This window comes from Halichoerus grypus, chromosome 3, assembly GCF_964656455.1.
Source record: "Halichoerus grypus chromosome 3, mHalGry1.hap1.1, whole genome shotgun sequence".
Classification (NCBI taxonomy): Eukaryota; Metazoa; Chordata; class Mammalia; order Carnivora; family Phocidae; genus Halichoerus; species Halichoerus grypus.
This window is the reverse complement of record NC_135714.1, coordinates 141,894,678-141,910,313: the sequence shown is the minus strand read 5'-3', so window position 1 is coordinate 141,910,313 and position 15,636 is coordinate 141,894,678. Positions and strand designations below refer to the sequence as shown.

Sequence of the window (15,636 nt, the reverse complement as noted above, 5' to 3'; positions counted from 1 at the left end):
CTGGGCCTCACCTGACCACTCAGGCTTCTTCCTTGTCATGACCCCCCTGGCCATCTGCACCCCAGCTGCCCCTCAGTTCCTCCAATGAGGCCAGCTCCCTCCCACCACCAGACTTGGGCACTGCCACTTCCTGTGTCTGGAATCCTGTTCTCTAATCTCTCCCACCCTCATCCTGGCTTCATTTCTTTTACCTCTATTTTGCTTTAGATCTCAGCACAATTATTTCTATCTTCCCAAGGAAGCCTTTCCTGACCACTGTAATCCACCTTCATAGCACCAGGCAGCCCTCCTTTGTAGCACTTACTGCCATTAAAATTTACAGTAAATTATGTGTGTAATTCTCTGATTCAGGCCTGCTTCCTGCATTCAACCATAAGCTACATGTCTGCTTTTGCTCACCACTGTATCTCTAGCACCCAACAGATAAATATTTACTGAATCTTTAAGAAGAAACAAATGATGGACTTAAAGCATGGGCTTTTAGGAAGACATAGCACAGACAGATCAAAGGAAAGTATAAGTTATTCCCTTCTTTGTAGTCCAAGCTTTTAAATATATATACTTTCACAAAAAGAACAATGGGGTAAAAAATATATATATATGTCTTTCACAAACAGCTAAGAAAACCAAGACTGTTACTACATACATTAGTCTTTTAATTAAGAAAAAAATTACTTGTGGCTCAATCAATTTGGGGGTAGGGGGCAGAGAAAGAGGGAGAGAATCTTAAGCAGGCTCCATACCCAGCATGGAACGGAGCTCAATCCCACAGCCCTGAGATCATAACCTGAGCCGAAATTAAGGGTCAGACACTTAACCGACTGGGCCACTCCAGGCGCCTCTTGATCAATTTTAAAGTCACTCCTTTCATATCAGTGACTCTCAAAATACTCTAGAATTACCTTAGCGACGGACATGTCACTAATCCTCAAAATTCCTACCACTACCACCACCACCACCACCACCAGAGTCACATTTTTCTCTGACAGTTTTCTTTTTTTGTCTTTTTTTTTTTTTAAGATTTTATTGATTTATTTGTGAGACAGAGCGCACACAGAGGGAGAGTGAGAGGGAGAAGCAGGCTCCCCGCCGAGCCAGGAACCAGACGTGGGGCCCGATCCCAGGACCCTGGGATTATGACCTGAGCCGAAGGCAGACACTTAACCATCTGAGCCACCCAGGTGACCCAAAAACTTATTAATAAAACATTTTACATTCTTTTTTGTATTAAATCTTAGAAATCCATTATATATTTTCCACTTACAGAACATCTCGATTCAGACTAGCCACATGTGGCCAGTGGCTACCATATCAGACAAAGCAGTCTTATACTATTCATGCTTCTGATAAAAAAACCTGCAGAAAAAGCTTTTAATGTTCTCTGTATCACACAAAGCAACAATGAGGCATGAAGAGTGTATTCAGTATAAACAACTGAAAAATAAAGGGAAGAGACCCATGGTTACACATATATTAATGTAACAATACCTTCTTAATTCATTCATGACTTTAAAAGCTTTCTTCATATGCCAAGGATTCACTGTCACTGGGCAGTGTTTTTCAGTATTATCATCTTTTGAATCGAGAGGCTTCTGATGACCCTGCTTTGTGCATCTGTGCATAAAAGAAAAGAACAAAAAAACAGAAAAAACCTTATTACAGATAATTTAGTTCAGGTTTATCAGGCTACAAGAGATACAATGAATCTCCCAAACTCGTTTAGAGGAAGTCTCACAGTATATCCCAATGTAAGATTAAGACACAATTCAGAACATTTTCTGATGGTCACTATGATTTTAACAAAAAAAGTGGGTAATCACCTCCACGGTGTTAAAGCTCTGTCAAAGATGAGCAAAGAAAATTCAGTAAAAGTGGTTCGGCAGACAACTCAAAATAAAAATGATGAGAAATGATCCTCTGTGTTGGAAATTAACCTGCTTTTAACAATCTGTTGTAGTCATATATTATTTACAAACATATTACGAGACAGGAACAGGATCATATTTTATACAAACTTCAAAAACTCAGAATCTGATTTGAATTTTGCTTTCCACCTGCCAGGTTATTTACCCCACATATTTCAGACCTACTCTTGTAACAAGAGATTAATCATGTTAGCTAGAGTTTATTGGGTATTTGCTATACAGCAGCCACAGTGTTAAGTCATTTACCTGCATTATTTGCTTAATCTTCACAACAACTCTGTGAACTCATTACTATTATTATCCCCATTTAACAGATGAAAAGATGAAGGCAAAAAAATTATTTGGGTAACTAAACAGCAGAGCTGGGTGAGACTGAAGCCAGTCTGACTCTTCGAGCTCATTCTTTTCACTCGTGTTCAATACCATTTCCTACATTAAGCAATGATACTTAACTTCATATTTAAACATAATTTTTAAGAGCGTGGGCTATATTAGTACTGGCGTATAAATTATTCTTTTGAGACTTGGGGGCAAAAAAAATTAACAAATAAAATCAAGGTACCACGGCAGGGAGGGGGGATTAACTGCTGATGGACACAAGGCAACTTTTCGAGGAGATGGCTGAACAACTCCAGAAATGTACTAAAAATCACTGAATTATACAATTATAATAGTTGAATTTTATGGCATGTAAATTATGCCTCAATAAAGCTATTAAATAAAAAAAACAGGATACCAAATTAAGCCTAAAAATCATACTTGTTTATATATATCACACAAAGAACAGGGAAACATCATTATCTATTGCTGCATTTCTCTTCACACCTCTTCCTTTTCTGACCCATTTTGAAAGGATCGTTCATTTTTAAAACATGCTCTCTCACAAATTCATTCAGCACATATTATTTGAGTGACAACTATGTACCAAGCACTGTTCTAGGCCCTTGGAATACATGTGAACAATGAACAAAAAAAGACTCCTATCCTCACAGAGCTTGGAGTCTAGCAGAGGAGAGAGGAGAGAGGGAAGAGACAATACACAGAACAAACCAGTGAAGTAGGAAGCATATTAGAAAATAAGAGCAATGGATGGAAGAAAAAAGGCAGGGTAAAAAGAAGCAAGAGTATGGAATGATGCAACTTGCACTAGTCAATACAGTCATCAGATCATCAATAGCCCAACTGAGAAGTGAGATTTGAGGGGCGCCTGGGTGGCTCAGTTGGTTAAGCGACTGCCTTCGGCTCAGGTCATGATCCTGGAGTCCCTGGATCGAGTCCCACATCGGGCTCCCTGCTCAGCGAGGAGCCTGCTTCTCCCTCTAATCCTCCCCCCCTCATGTACTCTCTCTCTCATTCTCGCTCTCTCAAATAAATAAATCTTAAAAAAAAAAAAAAAAAAAAAAAAAGAAGTGAGATTTGAAGCAGGACTAGGAGTAAGAGAATGTCCAGAAGGATGAAGAGCTAGAGCAAAGGCCTGTACGAGCCTCGTGTATTCCGGGAACTGTGAGACCAGGGCTGGGGCAGGGGGACAGAGGGGCAGAGGGGAAGGCAGATCATGAAGGGCTGTAGATGCTGGAAGGCTTTTATCCTGAAGGCAATAGGGAGGCATTGCAGAAGAGTGACACAATCCAACTTACGTTTTCAAAGGATCACTTTGGCTGCTGGTTGAGAACAGTCAACGTGGGCAAAGATGAAGGAGGGTTAGCTATTTAGGAGAGTAATGCAGTAGGGGGTAAGAGGGGCTCCGAGCATGGCAGCAGCAGTGGAGGTAGGAGCAGTGATGAGAAGCGACTGGGCTCTGGGTATATTTTAAAGGTAGTGCCAACAAGATTTGTTGACAGAATGCATGTGGCACATCAAAGAAAATCGGAATGATTCCAGTTTTTTTGGTTTGAGCAACTGGAAGAATAGAGTCGCTATTAATTGAGATGGGGGAGGCTGCAGGTGGAAACAAACAGGTGGAACCAGTTTGGGGGTAGGGAGATCAAGAGCTTCGTCTTCGTACATGTTGCTTTTAAGACATCAGACATCCAAGTGAAGATATCAAATTGGCATATTAGAGTCTAGAGCTGGAGAGAAAATTTTAGCTGGATAGAAATGTGGAGATCATTGATTCCATAGAAGGTACATGAAGCAGTGAAACCCAGGCACTCAAACATTAATGTAACCTCCATAATCAACCATAGATGCTATCCTTGCTCATTCCTCGGAGCCCCAGGAATCAACACGAGTTGAGGCATCTGATTCTTCCAGGGTTTGCACACTAGATGTGGATATAAGTCCTGTTTCCCCATCCCTTGAGAGTTTTTAAAGGGGCCTTACAAATAAATTAGTACAAGATACTGCCTCTAGTGGGTGAGCCCACAGCTGGAGTGGGAGAACAGGATGGTGCACTCTACTACCCGTGGCCTCTGTGTGTGTGTGTGTATGTGTGTGTGTGTATGTGGAGAGAGGGACGAGTTACACCTGGCCTGAGAAAAAGAGCTAGTAAGTCTAGGAACCAAAGATGAAAGAACATTCAGATCTGGCCGAGGAGACTGGGAAACATTTTATAGTATAAGACATATTCTCATAATGCTATTTCCCACCATCCTTTCATAAAGAAAATAGTAGGAAAAATGAAATTATGTAGATATATGCAACCTATGCAAACTTTCTGACCATATAACACTTACTGTCGACATGTATAGGAAGTTAAGATTTACATCTGCTTCTAGTTTAATAACTTAAGAGTTTACAACAAAGGGGAAATATAATATTGAGGATTGACAAAACTATTAGAAGGCTTTTCAATGCTCAGAATGGAAGCAAAAGCAAATCAGCCCTAGAAAGAATATCATTATATAAGAGTCAAGAGTGTTTATATTTGCTTAAGAAATTATTAATTAAAACTTCCTGCATTAGAGAATTAACTTTAAGACAGCTACCATACAATAATCAATATCTATATTGGGGCATTCTTAAAGCTATTTTCAGCTCCTGCTTTTCCTGATGTACTCCAAAAACTCTACAAAGAAAAGACTTTATTCAAAGGCTTAAAGGAATAAGTAAGAAATAACATTGAATTTTTTTTAAGTGTTCTCTGTACTGAGAGCTACTTAGAAATACAGCACCCTGCTGCACAGGGCTACATTTTAACACTAAAGTCCTTTCCATAATTTTCCACTTCCTATGTGGTTTTGTGTTAGTCTCTCATTCAGAAGCAGAACTGAGTAACAAAATGACACATCATGCCTAAAACTACAGATGTAGAAAATGAACATATACTAGGAAGCAGGTAAGTGGGAGGTGAAGGTTTACCCTTAAGTTATACCAGTGAAGTGTAGTTATACCTTCTCCCTACTTCCCTTCTAAAGCAGGGAGTTAGCCTTTTCCAGAGAAGCTTCTTATTCTGAGAACTGTCTTCTTTAAATTATCCGGAGGAGATACTTTTCCAAGGTTCTTTCATTTTTAAATCTTTCCCCAACTCTATACTCTGTAACCAGTCTTAAAATTGTCCAATAGCCTATTGTTATCAAAACATACTCTAAAGTAGTTGAGGTTTCCAAGGGTTTGGATCCCAATACATGGCTACACTTTATAATAGGTAATCCTGAAGCCTTTCTCAGTGACTGACTCTTCTGCAAATTTCCAGCTGCAGGCAAAGTAGGCTTCTCAGACTAGGTAACTAGGTAACTCTAACTCTGCCCCAAAACACACTACTGGCAGTAAATGAATTCTCAGAGAAGAAGAAAATAAAGACTCTAATAGGGCTGTCTCCCTCAAAGACTCAAGATCCATAACCAAGTGGAGGTTGGTTCTGAGGTCATCTTAGAAATGAGGTATAGTTTCTTCAGATATAGAGTATTTGCTCTGGAATAGTGATTCCCATTGGTGGGGGACAGGACCAGCATGACCCAAGCAATTTTTTCAAACTGCATACAACCATCCCTTTTCACATGAAGATTCAGGCAAGCCCCTTTTATAGGACTAGGTATATCAGAGTGACAGCATCTCCAGGAGTAGGGGTGAAAGGCAGGTCTGTATAATTTAAAATTTAAAAAAAAAAAAAAAAAGGTGATGTAATATGTCCCACCCACTTACCTCCCACCCTGGGACAATCAACTCAGATTGAGAACAAACACTTTAGAAAATATGGGTTGTTCATGTTTTTAGGGTTTTCTGGTAGAAGCAATGCTATAATTCATGTGAATGATGCAGCTGCAAAATTTAACAGGGCACCAGACATTTTCACATTCAGGACACAAATACTTAGCCCCTGGGTGGCCACCATCTCTGCTCTCCCCTCTGCCTGTTCACCTCAAAAGCTGCAAGACTCCCTTGCTTGCAATGAGTCACCCACCATTACTCACAAACTTCTGCCAAGTTCACGTCAGCAGCTGTTGTTTTCAAAGTCACCATCCATGCTGTACTGCTCTAAAGTTTCTCCATTACCTTATAACATCTCTCCTACTTCCTCTGCTGTCTTCCTAGCTAAACTTGCATTCAGAAGCTGATTATCATACTAACATTGCTCCCATTCACAAAGCCAAGATATCACAAGTAGAGATTCAACCATAACTAATATTTTAACTAGTATTTGTTATGTCACTCTACAGTTTCCCAACAAAATACTCTCACATCCTTCATCTCACCCAAATAACCACTACAGTACTCACAGGTTGTAAAAATAGAGGGCTTTCTCCACTGGAAACATGTTTTGGTTTGTGGCAGAGTTGTGGTTTCAGTTTTTGCAATTAGCTAAAGACAAAGAGACCTTCTCTGCAAATTCCCTTCAAGTGTTTGGAATTTAAACATTTATTAGGTACAGAGCCAGCAGACTAACTAGAATTTACAAACATACAGCCATATTACCAAATAAATGTACCTTAAAAAAAAATGTTAACATCTACCCTACTGACATTTAAGAATTTGGATTATACCTTCAGTATGAAGACCTTTAGGAACTGAATAGGAAGCATCTGTGAGACAAACACAAAAAAACAAAGAAAAAAAACCCTGCCATCTAGTCAGAGAACATACATCATAATATTGCCACTGAAATCTTGCCATTTGCAACGACATGGATGAACCTAAAGAGTAGTATGGTAAGTGAAAAAGGTCAAAGACAAATACCACATGATTTCACTTACATGTGGAATCTAAACAAACAAACAACAAAAGAGACACAGACTCATACATATAGAGAACAACCTAGTGGTTGCTAGAGAGGAGAAGGTTTGGGGGGTGGGCAAAACAGGTGAAGGGGATTAGGAGGTACAAACTTCCAGTTATAAAATAAGTCACGACGATGAGAAGTACAGCCTAGGGAATATAGTCAACGATATCGTAATAACTTTGCATGGTTATAAAAGGTATAACCTTTTATAGACAGAATAAAAGGTAATATCCCTGAATACATCAGTATAGTACATATATTGCCAAAAGTTATGTTTCAGATTTCTCTGAGCTGGAAAAGCTGGAAAGGCCCAATTTTACTAAAATGGATTAGCAAAGAAAGCAGAACACTGAACCTACTGGAGCACGGAGGGAGAGATCACATACGTCCCCTCTTCTCCCCCTAGAATTTAGTTGTGTGGCTTTATGTTCAGAGTGTGGGGAAGCACTGGCAGGAGGAGGTGGTTGGGACGTCTGAAGTGGAGAGGTTGATGGAAGCTGGAATATAATTGTTCTCTGATAGTAGAACAATAGAGCTGTAAAAAGCTCTGCTTCAGTTCAACTCAGCTCTCTCTCCCTCTTTCCCTCCCACCTACATGACAAACAGAGCACAATCAGGCACTTTTTGTCCCTGGCAGTGACTATTACCAGGAAAGGGACCAGGGTAAAAGTATGTCTTATGCAAGATCAATCTTATTTTAAAGAATACATTATAAACGGTTAACAAAACACTGTCAGAGCAGGATATCTATGATGTGCTAAAATCGGGAGAAGGAGGTTGATGATCCATTTCAAACACTTCCATGTCTTTTATCAACTCATATTTCTGGACTTTCTTTCACCACTTCTCCTAGGATTACCAGCACTTGGCTAGTAAGAGAGGGCTGCAATTTGATTGGACAATTCAGTTGACTAGCTACATTTTCCAGCACTTGAATGAAAAGGCACTAGAAGAGGACCAGAATCAGCTGGAAGACCTGAATTGTCGTTCTGCCTACGCCAAATACTAACCAAGTGACCTTGGGTATAGTCACTTTGGCCTCTCTGGGCTTCAGACTGTTTACTTATAAAATAAGGTTTTCTTATTCCACAAATATGTCTAATATGAAATGCAATAGGAAAGTCAAAGATAATAACACCTCACCTACTTGCCTCAGGGAGCTGTACAAGCACTAAATACTGTATGAAAGTACATACAGAGTTAAGAAGAAAAATGCTGAGGTTAGAAGCTAACCTGAATATAGAGATAGATTTTTATGGATTTTACTGGCCTTCCTCATTTTTAATTGCAACATTCAATCAAAAATTGTTAGCAATAGTCCAGACAACCACCGCTGTTAATAAATCAAGTAGGTAAGCACTGCCTACATGCCGACTGCATGCCCTAACATTAAGCAGAGTGAGGGATACACAGGACGCTGGATGCAGGAAACTTCTCCACTTAGCATCTAACTGGGGAGGCGCATCTGAAACCACTAGGGAATGGCACAAGTCAGGACACAAGTGCAAGATGATGGGTTATACTGACACTGTAGGATTGCAAAGAGCAGCTGGAACGAATTGGGGTAAACAGGGAAACTGTGTGAAGGAAGACAGGGTTCCACATGGGCCTTGGAAGAATTCCAAGTTGTTTTAACTGGGGACGGGATAGGAAAAGGCTGGAGACTCCTGCCTTGTGATAAGGCAGAGCTGACTTTAGGAGGTCAAAAGCAAATAATAATTTTGAACGTACTATAAGATTAGGCCAAAATGAGAGAGGGTTCTGATCATCTGGTTGAGATAACTGGTTTGGTAAGTCATTTGATGTGACTCTAAGATGTTGTTGGGGTCAAAACAGTAGGTGGACTGAAAGGTGAGGAAAGAACACATGGAGGTTAATAGGAGAAAAGGTAGGAGAAAAAAATGCAGGTATCAAGGGATAAAATCTGTTCATCAGAATGGTAGTGGTCAGAATGGACACTTGAAACCAGGACTCTACAGTTCCTGGAAGCTGGTAAGATGTGGAAGATGAGGAGAGAGAGAGAAATCAGAGACCATTCCAAGGCTTTGGGTATCTCGGACCAGAAGAATGATTACTGCACTGAATAAGTGCAGATGTTATAAAGGGAAGTCAGTTTGAGAACTCAGTTTTAGGCATGTTGAATCTGAGACATAAGAGTAGACGTTCTGTAAGAAGCTGAAAGTTCAAGGCCGAAGCACCGATCTAGAGCCCAGGCTTAAGATATAGATGGAGCCACAACTTAGTGATTAATAGTTGATTAAAAAGAACTGGCCAAGACCTGCATTCGTGAGGAACTGCCACCGCCAACAGTAACAGAAGAGAAGCCCTGTAAAACCGGAAAAAAGTGATCGAGTCCCACCTTCTCCTCTACTTGATAACCTATGAAAAGTAATTTACCATCTGAAAAAAGACAATAGAGACCTTAAGGGTGTTGACAAGATTAAATGAGATAAAGTAAATCACATTTAGCAACCTAAAAACTACAGGAGGAAACCAAGAAAAAGTAGTGTCATGGAAAGCAAGAGCTTATTTTTCAAGGCAGGATCAGTTAAAAGAACTCGTCAAAAAAATACTTCAGCAAAGGCCAATAGTCTGAAATGTAAAACAGTAAAGCACTTAACACACAAAATATATTGACCCATGCACTACAGTAATTGTATTATATATTTGTTCACTATCAGTTTCAACCTCGAGGAAAAGGACTTTGTTTTCTGAGATATCCCCAAAGCCTGGTCATAGTAAGCACCCAGTAAGTATGAATGAAAAACCTGAACTCCCTTATTATAAACAGTAAATACATTTGGAATTTGGAAGAATTCTAAGGAAGAGCATCTGAAAAGCAATTTTCATTCTCTGTATCACCTCGAAAGAATTTTCCATCTGATCTTAAGAAGTTCAGTTGTTTTGGGCGCCTGGGTGGCTCAGTTGGTTAAGCGACTGCCTTCCGCTCAGGTCATGATCCTGGAGTCCCTGGATCGAGTCCCGCATCGGGCTCCCTGCTCAGCGGGGAGTCTGCTTCTCCCTCTGACCCTTCCCCCTCTCATGTGCTCTCTCTCTCTCATTCTCTCTGTCTCAAATAAATAAATAAAATCTTAAAAAAAAAAAAAAAAAAGAAGTTCAGTTGTTTTCATAAACATTCCTGATGCAGTTCCATAACAGCCACAGGTGAGTAAATTTACAGTAACGTTCATGAAAGCACACTTACTAATATTTATTGAATGTCTACTGTGCGCATTAGGAAATATAGATCAGAAACAAGGTTTGGGGCTATTTAATGGGATGGGGACGAGCGATTTCCCAGCATCAGAAAAATTAGACCACTGCAGAAATGTTACCTATTTCCAGAATCCACTTCTCAAGTTCCCAAATACACCTCAGAATTTTCCTTATATAACACTTCCTTCAACACACATTGATCCATGTCTTCTCTCAACATTACCTTGTCAGCCATTATTGCTCCTAAATATTTTAAACATCTTTGTCACTGAGGAGATTCACCTATGATCTGACAGATGCCCAATTTACATTCATGTCTAGTTAAACAAAAACAAGAAAACATTTCAATGTGCTATAAAAGACAAACCAATGAATATTGGGGTAACCTCTGTCAAGGTTCCAAATTCACAGTAATTGAATCTAAAAAGTAGAAAATATTAAAGGTCATCTGGTCCAGTGGATCACAAATGTCAGGCTTCCGTGAACTTTTTACTGGTCTGTGACAAAATAAGGAAAATGTAGTAAGTTTTCATAAAACTAAATTAATTCAATTTAAGGACTATCCTTTAGTCTGAGATAATGTCCTTCTTTGTATTTGGAAAGGGACACTAAAATGTCCTTTCTCTTACCAAAAGATGGTGAGAGTTGATAATTATTTTATCAATTTTTTTTTCTGCTAGGCAAAACAAAAAACTTAGCAATTCTGTGTTGGACCTCAGTTTTTTCTTTTAACTTCACAGGTCAGTGAAACCCAAAATTCTGAAAACCTCTGTTCTAATTCAACCCATCTTCTGCTGTCTAAATCCCTAGAACATGGTCAACAAGAGGTTTGGTCTGCCTACGCCTGAACAACTCCGATGCCAAGATATGGTAGTGACGTGGAAACACTGGTCCAAGATATGGTTGTATCTGAGGCACGTTTGCTTAGTTTTGTGAAGGAAAAACAAAAACGTAAGGCTTGTAAGGAGAAAGCCAACTTGTGAAAGAGGAGCCAGTAAGAAAATGAGGGCTAAGAAACTCTTCAGTGAGGGGTGGTCAAAGGAATGCACTCCATCCTATACCTTGGTGTTCCCTCAACTTAATAATTATGAAAATCCTTTGCAAAAATAAGTATAAAAGCTAGAATCTGTGAAAAGTTCCTAAGGTCAGGGCTGCACATCTCAGTTTACCACCTGAATTTCCTTTACTACCCTACATCTAGTTTTTAGTCACACACCTTCAGGTTCTATCAGAGGCAAATGTCCCATCATCTTCCTATCACCCAGACTCCAAAATGCAGGAGAATCTAAATGCCACATATAGGATGCAAAAACAATAAGCAGAGATATGACGCCCAATGACAATACGAAAATCAAAAGGATGAGGAGAACTTGGAGGCAAAGAGTGGAAAGAGTACAAGAGATCAAAACCTAATTTCAACAAGCCTATCCCAAAGGAATTAGGGACCCTCTGCCCCTCCAAGACAATATGCTAACAGGCTAAAGGGCAGCAAGGTGGGATTTGAAAACAACGTGAAACTGGCTGTTAGAAAAGAAGCACGAGTATAAGCTCCTACACAGTGCCAGGCAGAGACAGGCATTCAAATATTTGCAGAATTAATGAATTAACAAACAGACATTTGCCCAAAGAGGATCTGAATCCCTGCTTCCAACCACATCACCCAAGGCATATTAAGCCCACATCAAACATCTTGCCTTGCCTTAAAGCTCAGGCTAAAAATCTAACCTTATGAAAGACTGAGCCCTCCCAATAACTTCCACTGCCTCCATCCACCAAGCTCTAGCCCAGTGAGGCCCAATAAAGCTCCTTCCCAAAAAGATACTGCCTTGCAATTCTCAAACACAGCACCCCTGATTTAGTGTGGAAGGGAAAAGTAAGCTAATGGGAGTGAAGGCAAACAGGCCAAGGGGTCAGAAGGAAAACTATTTCTGATTCTAACAAACTCTGAACTGAGGGTTAATCCTACATAGACCAAATGAAAATAAACCCTATTTGTATTTATTATTAAGTGAACGTGAACAATGAAGAAATCTCACCAACTTTAGCCACCCATGATTAAAAGAAGTTTTAACAGTTCTTTCTTCCCTGCTGGTATTCCTAGCTTTCCATCACCTCTCAGCCTGCCATTGTTCCAGCATTACTGATGGAGTCTCAATACCAAAGAATTGTGCTAGATACCAAAATTATGATTAATTGATCTGTCCTAGATTTTGTTTATCAATATTTGCATGCACACGTATTTCATTTTCATTTTCAATTATGTCTATTTAAATCATTTTCTATGCCTCTACTCCCTCCCTCCAGATCGTCCACACCCTTTTTTCACCTGCATTTCTGAGAGCCCCCGTTCTTTCCTGTAGTTCCCTCTGCTCCAAAAGTAAAATGGGACTGCAGAAAAGGGATATAAAGGGGGCAGATTTACTACAGATAACATGCCGACACGGTATATTCTATGTATTATGTGCTGTCTATACACAGGTAACGTTTCCTGCCTTAATTGACTCAGCCTGGACAGAACCCATGTGCTGGTGCTGTATTCACGCTACTGATGCTAACAGTCCACCATCATGTTTCCTAGGGGTTCAGGAGCTTTCCCAAAGCTGCTGAAGAACATGACCAGAAAACAAAGCCCTCAAAACCACAGTGATCAGGAAGCAACTGAGCCCCTGCTTCTACCAGCCCAGGAGGGTCAATTCATCAATCTTACTCCTTAGATCCCCATGACCCGTTCCACTCAAGCTAAAAATTCTGTAAGGCACTTTTAGAAATTCTAGTTCTAGGATCCTATTAGCTCTCCTAAAAGGACTCAACATCAAAAAATTATTCAGCCCAAGCCAAATATCCATATTTTGGCTGGAATTCTGCCACATATCCACAAGAGGCTGGTGCGGTACAACTGCCATGGAGTGAAACTGGCCAAATCTAAGTGAAAAACGCTAAGACTCCATGAATAAGATCTCATGAAAAGGTACACCGTTCTCAGAATGAGGTCTGCTTTGGTTTGAAAAGTCAGATTCAAAGGGCTCTTGTTCCTTCACAAAGGTTAACCTAAGGAAGGCAAACCAAAACTGAAATTTTCAAAACTCCTGGGGATTTATAGTCCACTTTTACTAAATACTTTCAAAAAAATAATATTGTACTGAATAATGCAAATCTTCGATATCTTCCACAATAATTGTTCAACTGTTACTATTTCTGGAAAGTAGTTTCGTTGCAGGTATCTTGAATGTATCTGGGTACCAAGGAAAAAGACACCTGTGCCTGGCAGGTCGCTACACTACTAATTTGCCCAGGGTACCAAGGAAACAGAAGATGCTCTGGTTTCTGGATACAATTTTCTGCAGTGCCAGGTAAAAGAGGTCACATGCCCCGAAGAGCCGTGGCTCATTTAGAGTGATGTAAAAGCTCCTCAGATATTAATTTTGCTAGAAATCCAGAGAAGCAAGCAACCTAAGATCAATTCATTTAGACACCGGTGTCTGGTACTTTCCAGTTTCCTTTTTTTCAACGGACTCCCGTGCAGCACATCTCCATCCCTCAGAAAGGGGTTGGCAAGCTGGGCACCAGCAACCCATGCATTCCAGGGAGGCGTACACAGGACGGGCAGAGTCCCCAAGCCCAGCCCCATCCCGAATCTTCTATTCGCCTGGGACCGGGGAGACCCTTCCCTGGAAATCCTGGACAGGGTTTTAAGTCACTGCCTGGCCAGGCTGAGTTTCCGTCCGCGTCCGCCTCAGGACTGCGGGAACCGCGCCTCGTCACGCCCCGCAGCTCCCACCTCCCGCGGCCCCCCGGCGTCCGCTCCCCGGCGGCTCCCGGCGGCTTCCGCCGGCGGGCACCCGGCGGCCGTCCCCGAGCAGCACCCGCGGCCGGCGACACGCGCCGCAGCGGCGCGCTTATCTGCAGCGGCACAGCCCGCCCGCTCGCCGGCTCACTCACGCGGGAGGTAGCGGCGGCGTCTCCATTGTGGCTCCTCTTGGGCTTCAGAACGCAGGCACCGACCGCCGCCGCCAGCACCATTCCAGCCGCGGACGCCGGCACTGCCCGCCCGCCGAGCCGCGTTCCATCCGCCCCAGAGGGGGCGCCGCGCTCGCCTCACCGCGCGCCACCACCTGCGGCGGCGGCCCCCGCGGCCATGGCCCGCTCGGCCGGGCGCGCTCCGTCTGCCTGCGCGGCTCCCGCGCTCGCCGGAGTGCGGGGCGGTGGCGGTGGCGGTGGCGGTGGCGGTGGCGGTGGCGGCGGGACGGGCGGGCGCGCGGGCTCGGCGACTTCCGGGTTCGGCCCCGGCCGCGCCGACGCCGTGACGGGACGGCGATGCGGCCTCCCGCGGCGGCCGAGGACCCCTCCCTCGGCGCCTCCCCTTCCTCCTGCTCCGGCTGTTGCTGCTGCTGAGGGTGCTGCCGCTGCGGAGGGTGCTGCTACTGCTGCTGCCGTTGCTGCTGCTAGTGGTGGAGGCGGGCGGGCGCCAGCCGGGAGCGGGGCGGGCGTGCCCAGACGCGAGCCCGCGGGGCGGGACGGGGGCGGCGGCCGCCCGCAGCTGGGGCTGTGGGTCACCCGGGCGGGGGGAGCTAGAAAATGGGAGGGGGTGTTGTCTGTGCGGGGAAAGGGCACCCGAAAACACAGCATATCGGCGCTCGCTATTCACTTACTGCTCTGCTTCGCGGGCGTGTTCACATCGCTCTCTTTTGATTTGAGCCTGTGCCCAGGGAGATGGGAAGGGTAGGCATTAACCAACCACTTCCTTCACAAATGGTGAAACTGAGGCAAGAAGAAATGAATTTGCCTGTCCAGTGTCCCAAGCAAGGACCTGGGCCTCCCTTCCCAGTGTATGATCCATTCGTTGGACGAGTGAAGTGAGCACCTACTAGACAAGGTTTTGGTACGGGATACGATAAGAGAGCAAAGCCATCATGGAGCTGTCAATCTAGACGGGCTAAGAAACAAACGAAGGATGCGTGCTGTGAAGAAAATCAGAGTGAGGAAATGGGATGCTATTTTAGGAGTAACCAGAGAAGGCCCCTCAAATGATATCATTTAAACAGAGATGGAATAAAATTAATCTTGAGGAAAGCAAAGAGTGCTCAGGGCAAGGGAAGAGTAAGGCAGAGACTCCTATGCAAAATCTTGCCTGGCTTGTTGAGGAACAGGAAGGCGAACAATGTAGCAGGTGATCGTCCAAATATGCCCGCTGGACAACAGTAGCATCGGGCAGTTGGTTAGAAATGCGAATTCAGGAGGCCCACTTCACATCTACTGAACCAGAAACTCTGGGGGTGGAGCCTAGGAGTCTGTCCTGTAACAAGGCTTCCAGATGATGCTGATGCGCGCTAAGGTTTG

General features: G+C 42.8%; 1 protein-coding gene across 1 annotated transcript in view; it reads right to left on the bottom strand.

The window, feature by feature from the left end:
• The window catches only part of KLHL2 (kelch like family member 2), a 101,842-nt gene extending 87,328 nt beyond the window's left edge, over positions 1-14,514 (bottom strand). Inside the window, exons 1-2 of the mRNA XM_036112121.2 lie at positions 14,239-14,514; positions 1,489-1,614 (exon numbers count right to left, since the gene is read on the bottom strand). Coding sequence (XP_035968014.1) covers positions 1,489-1,614; positions 14,239-14,264 — 152 coding nt within the window. The 5' untranslated portion in view covers positions 14,265-14,514. The remainder of the gene's footprint in view (positions 1-1,488; positions 1,615-14,238) is intronic.
• Positions 14,515-15,636: the final 1,122 nt, after the last annotated feature.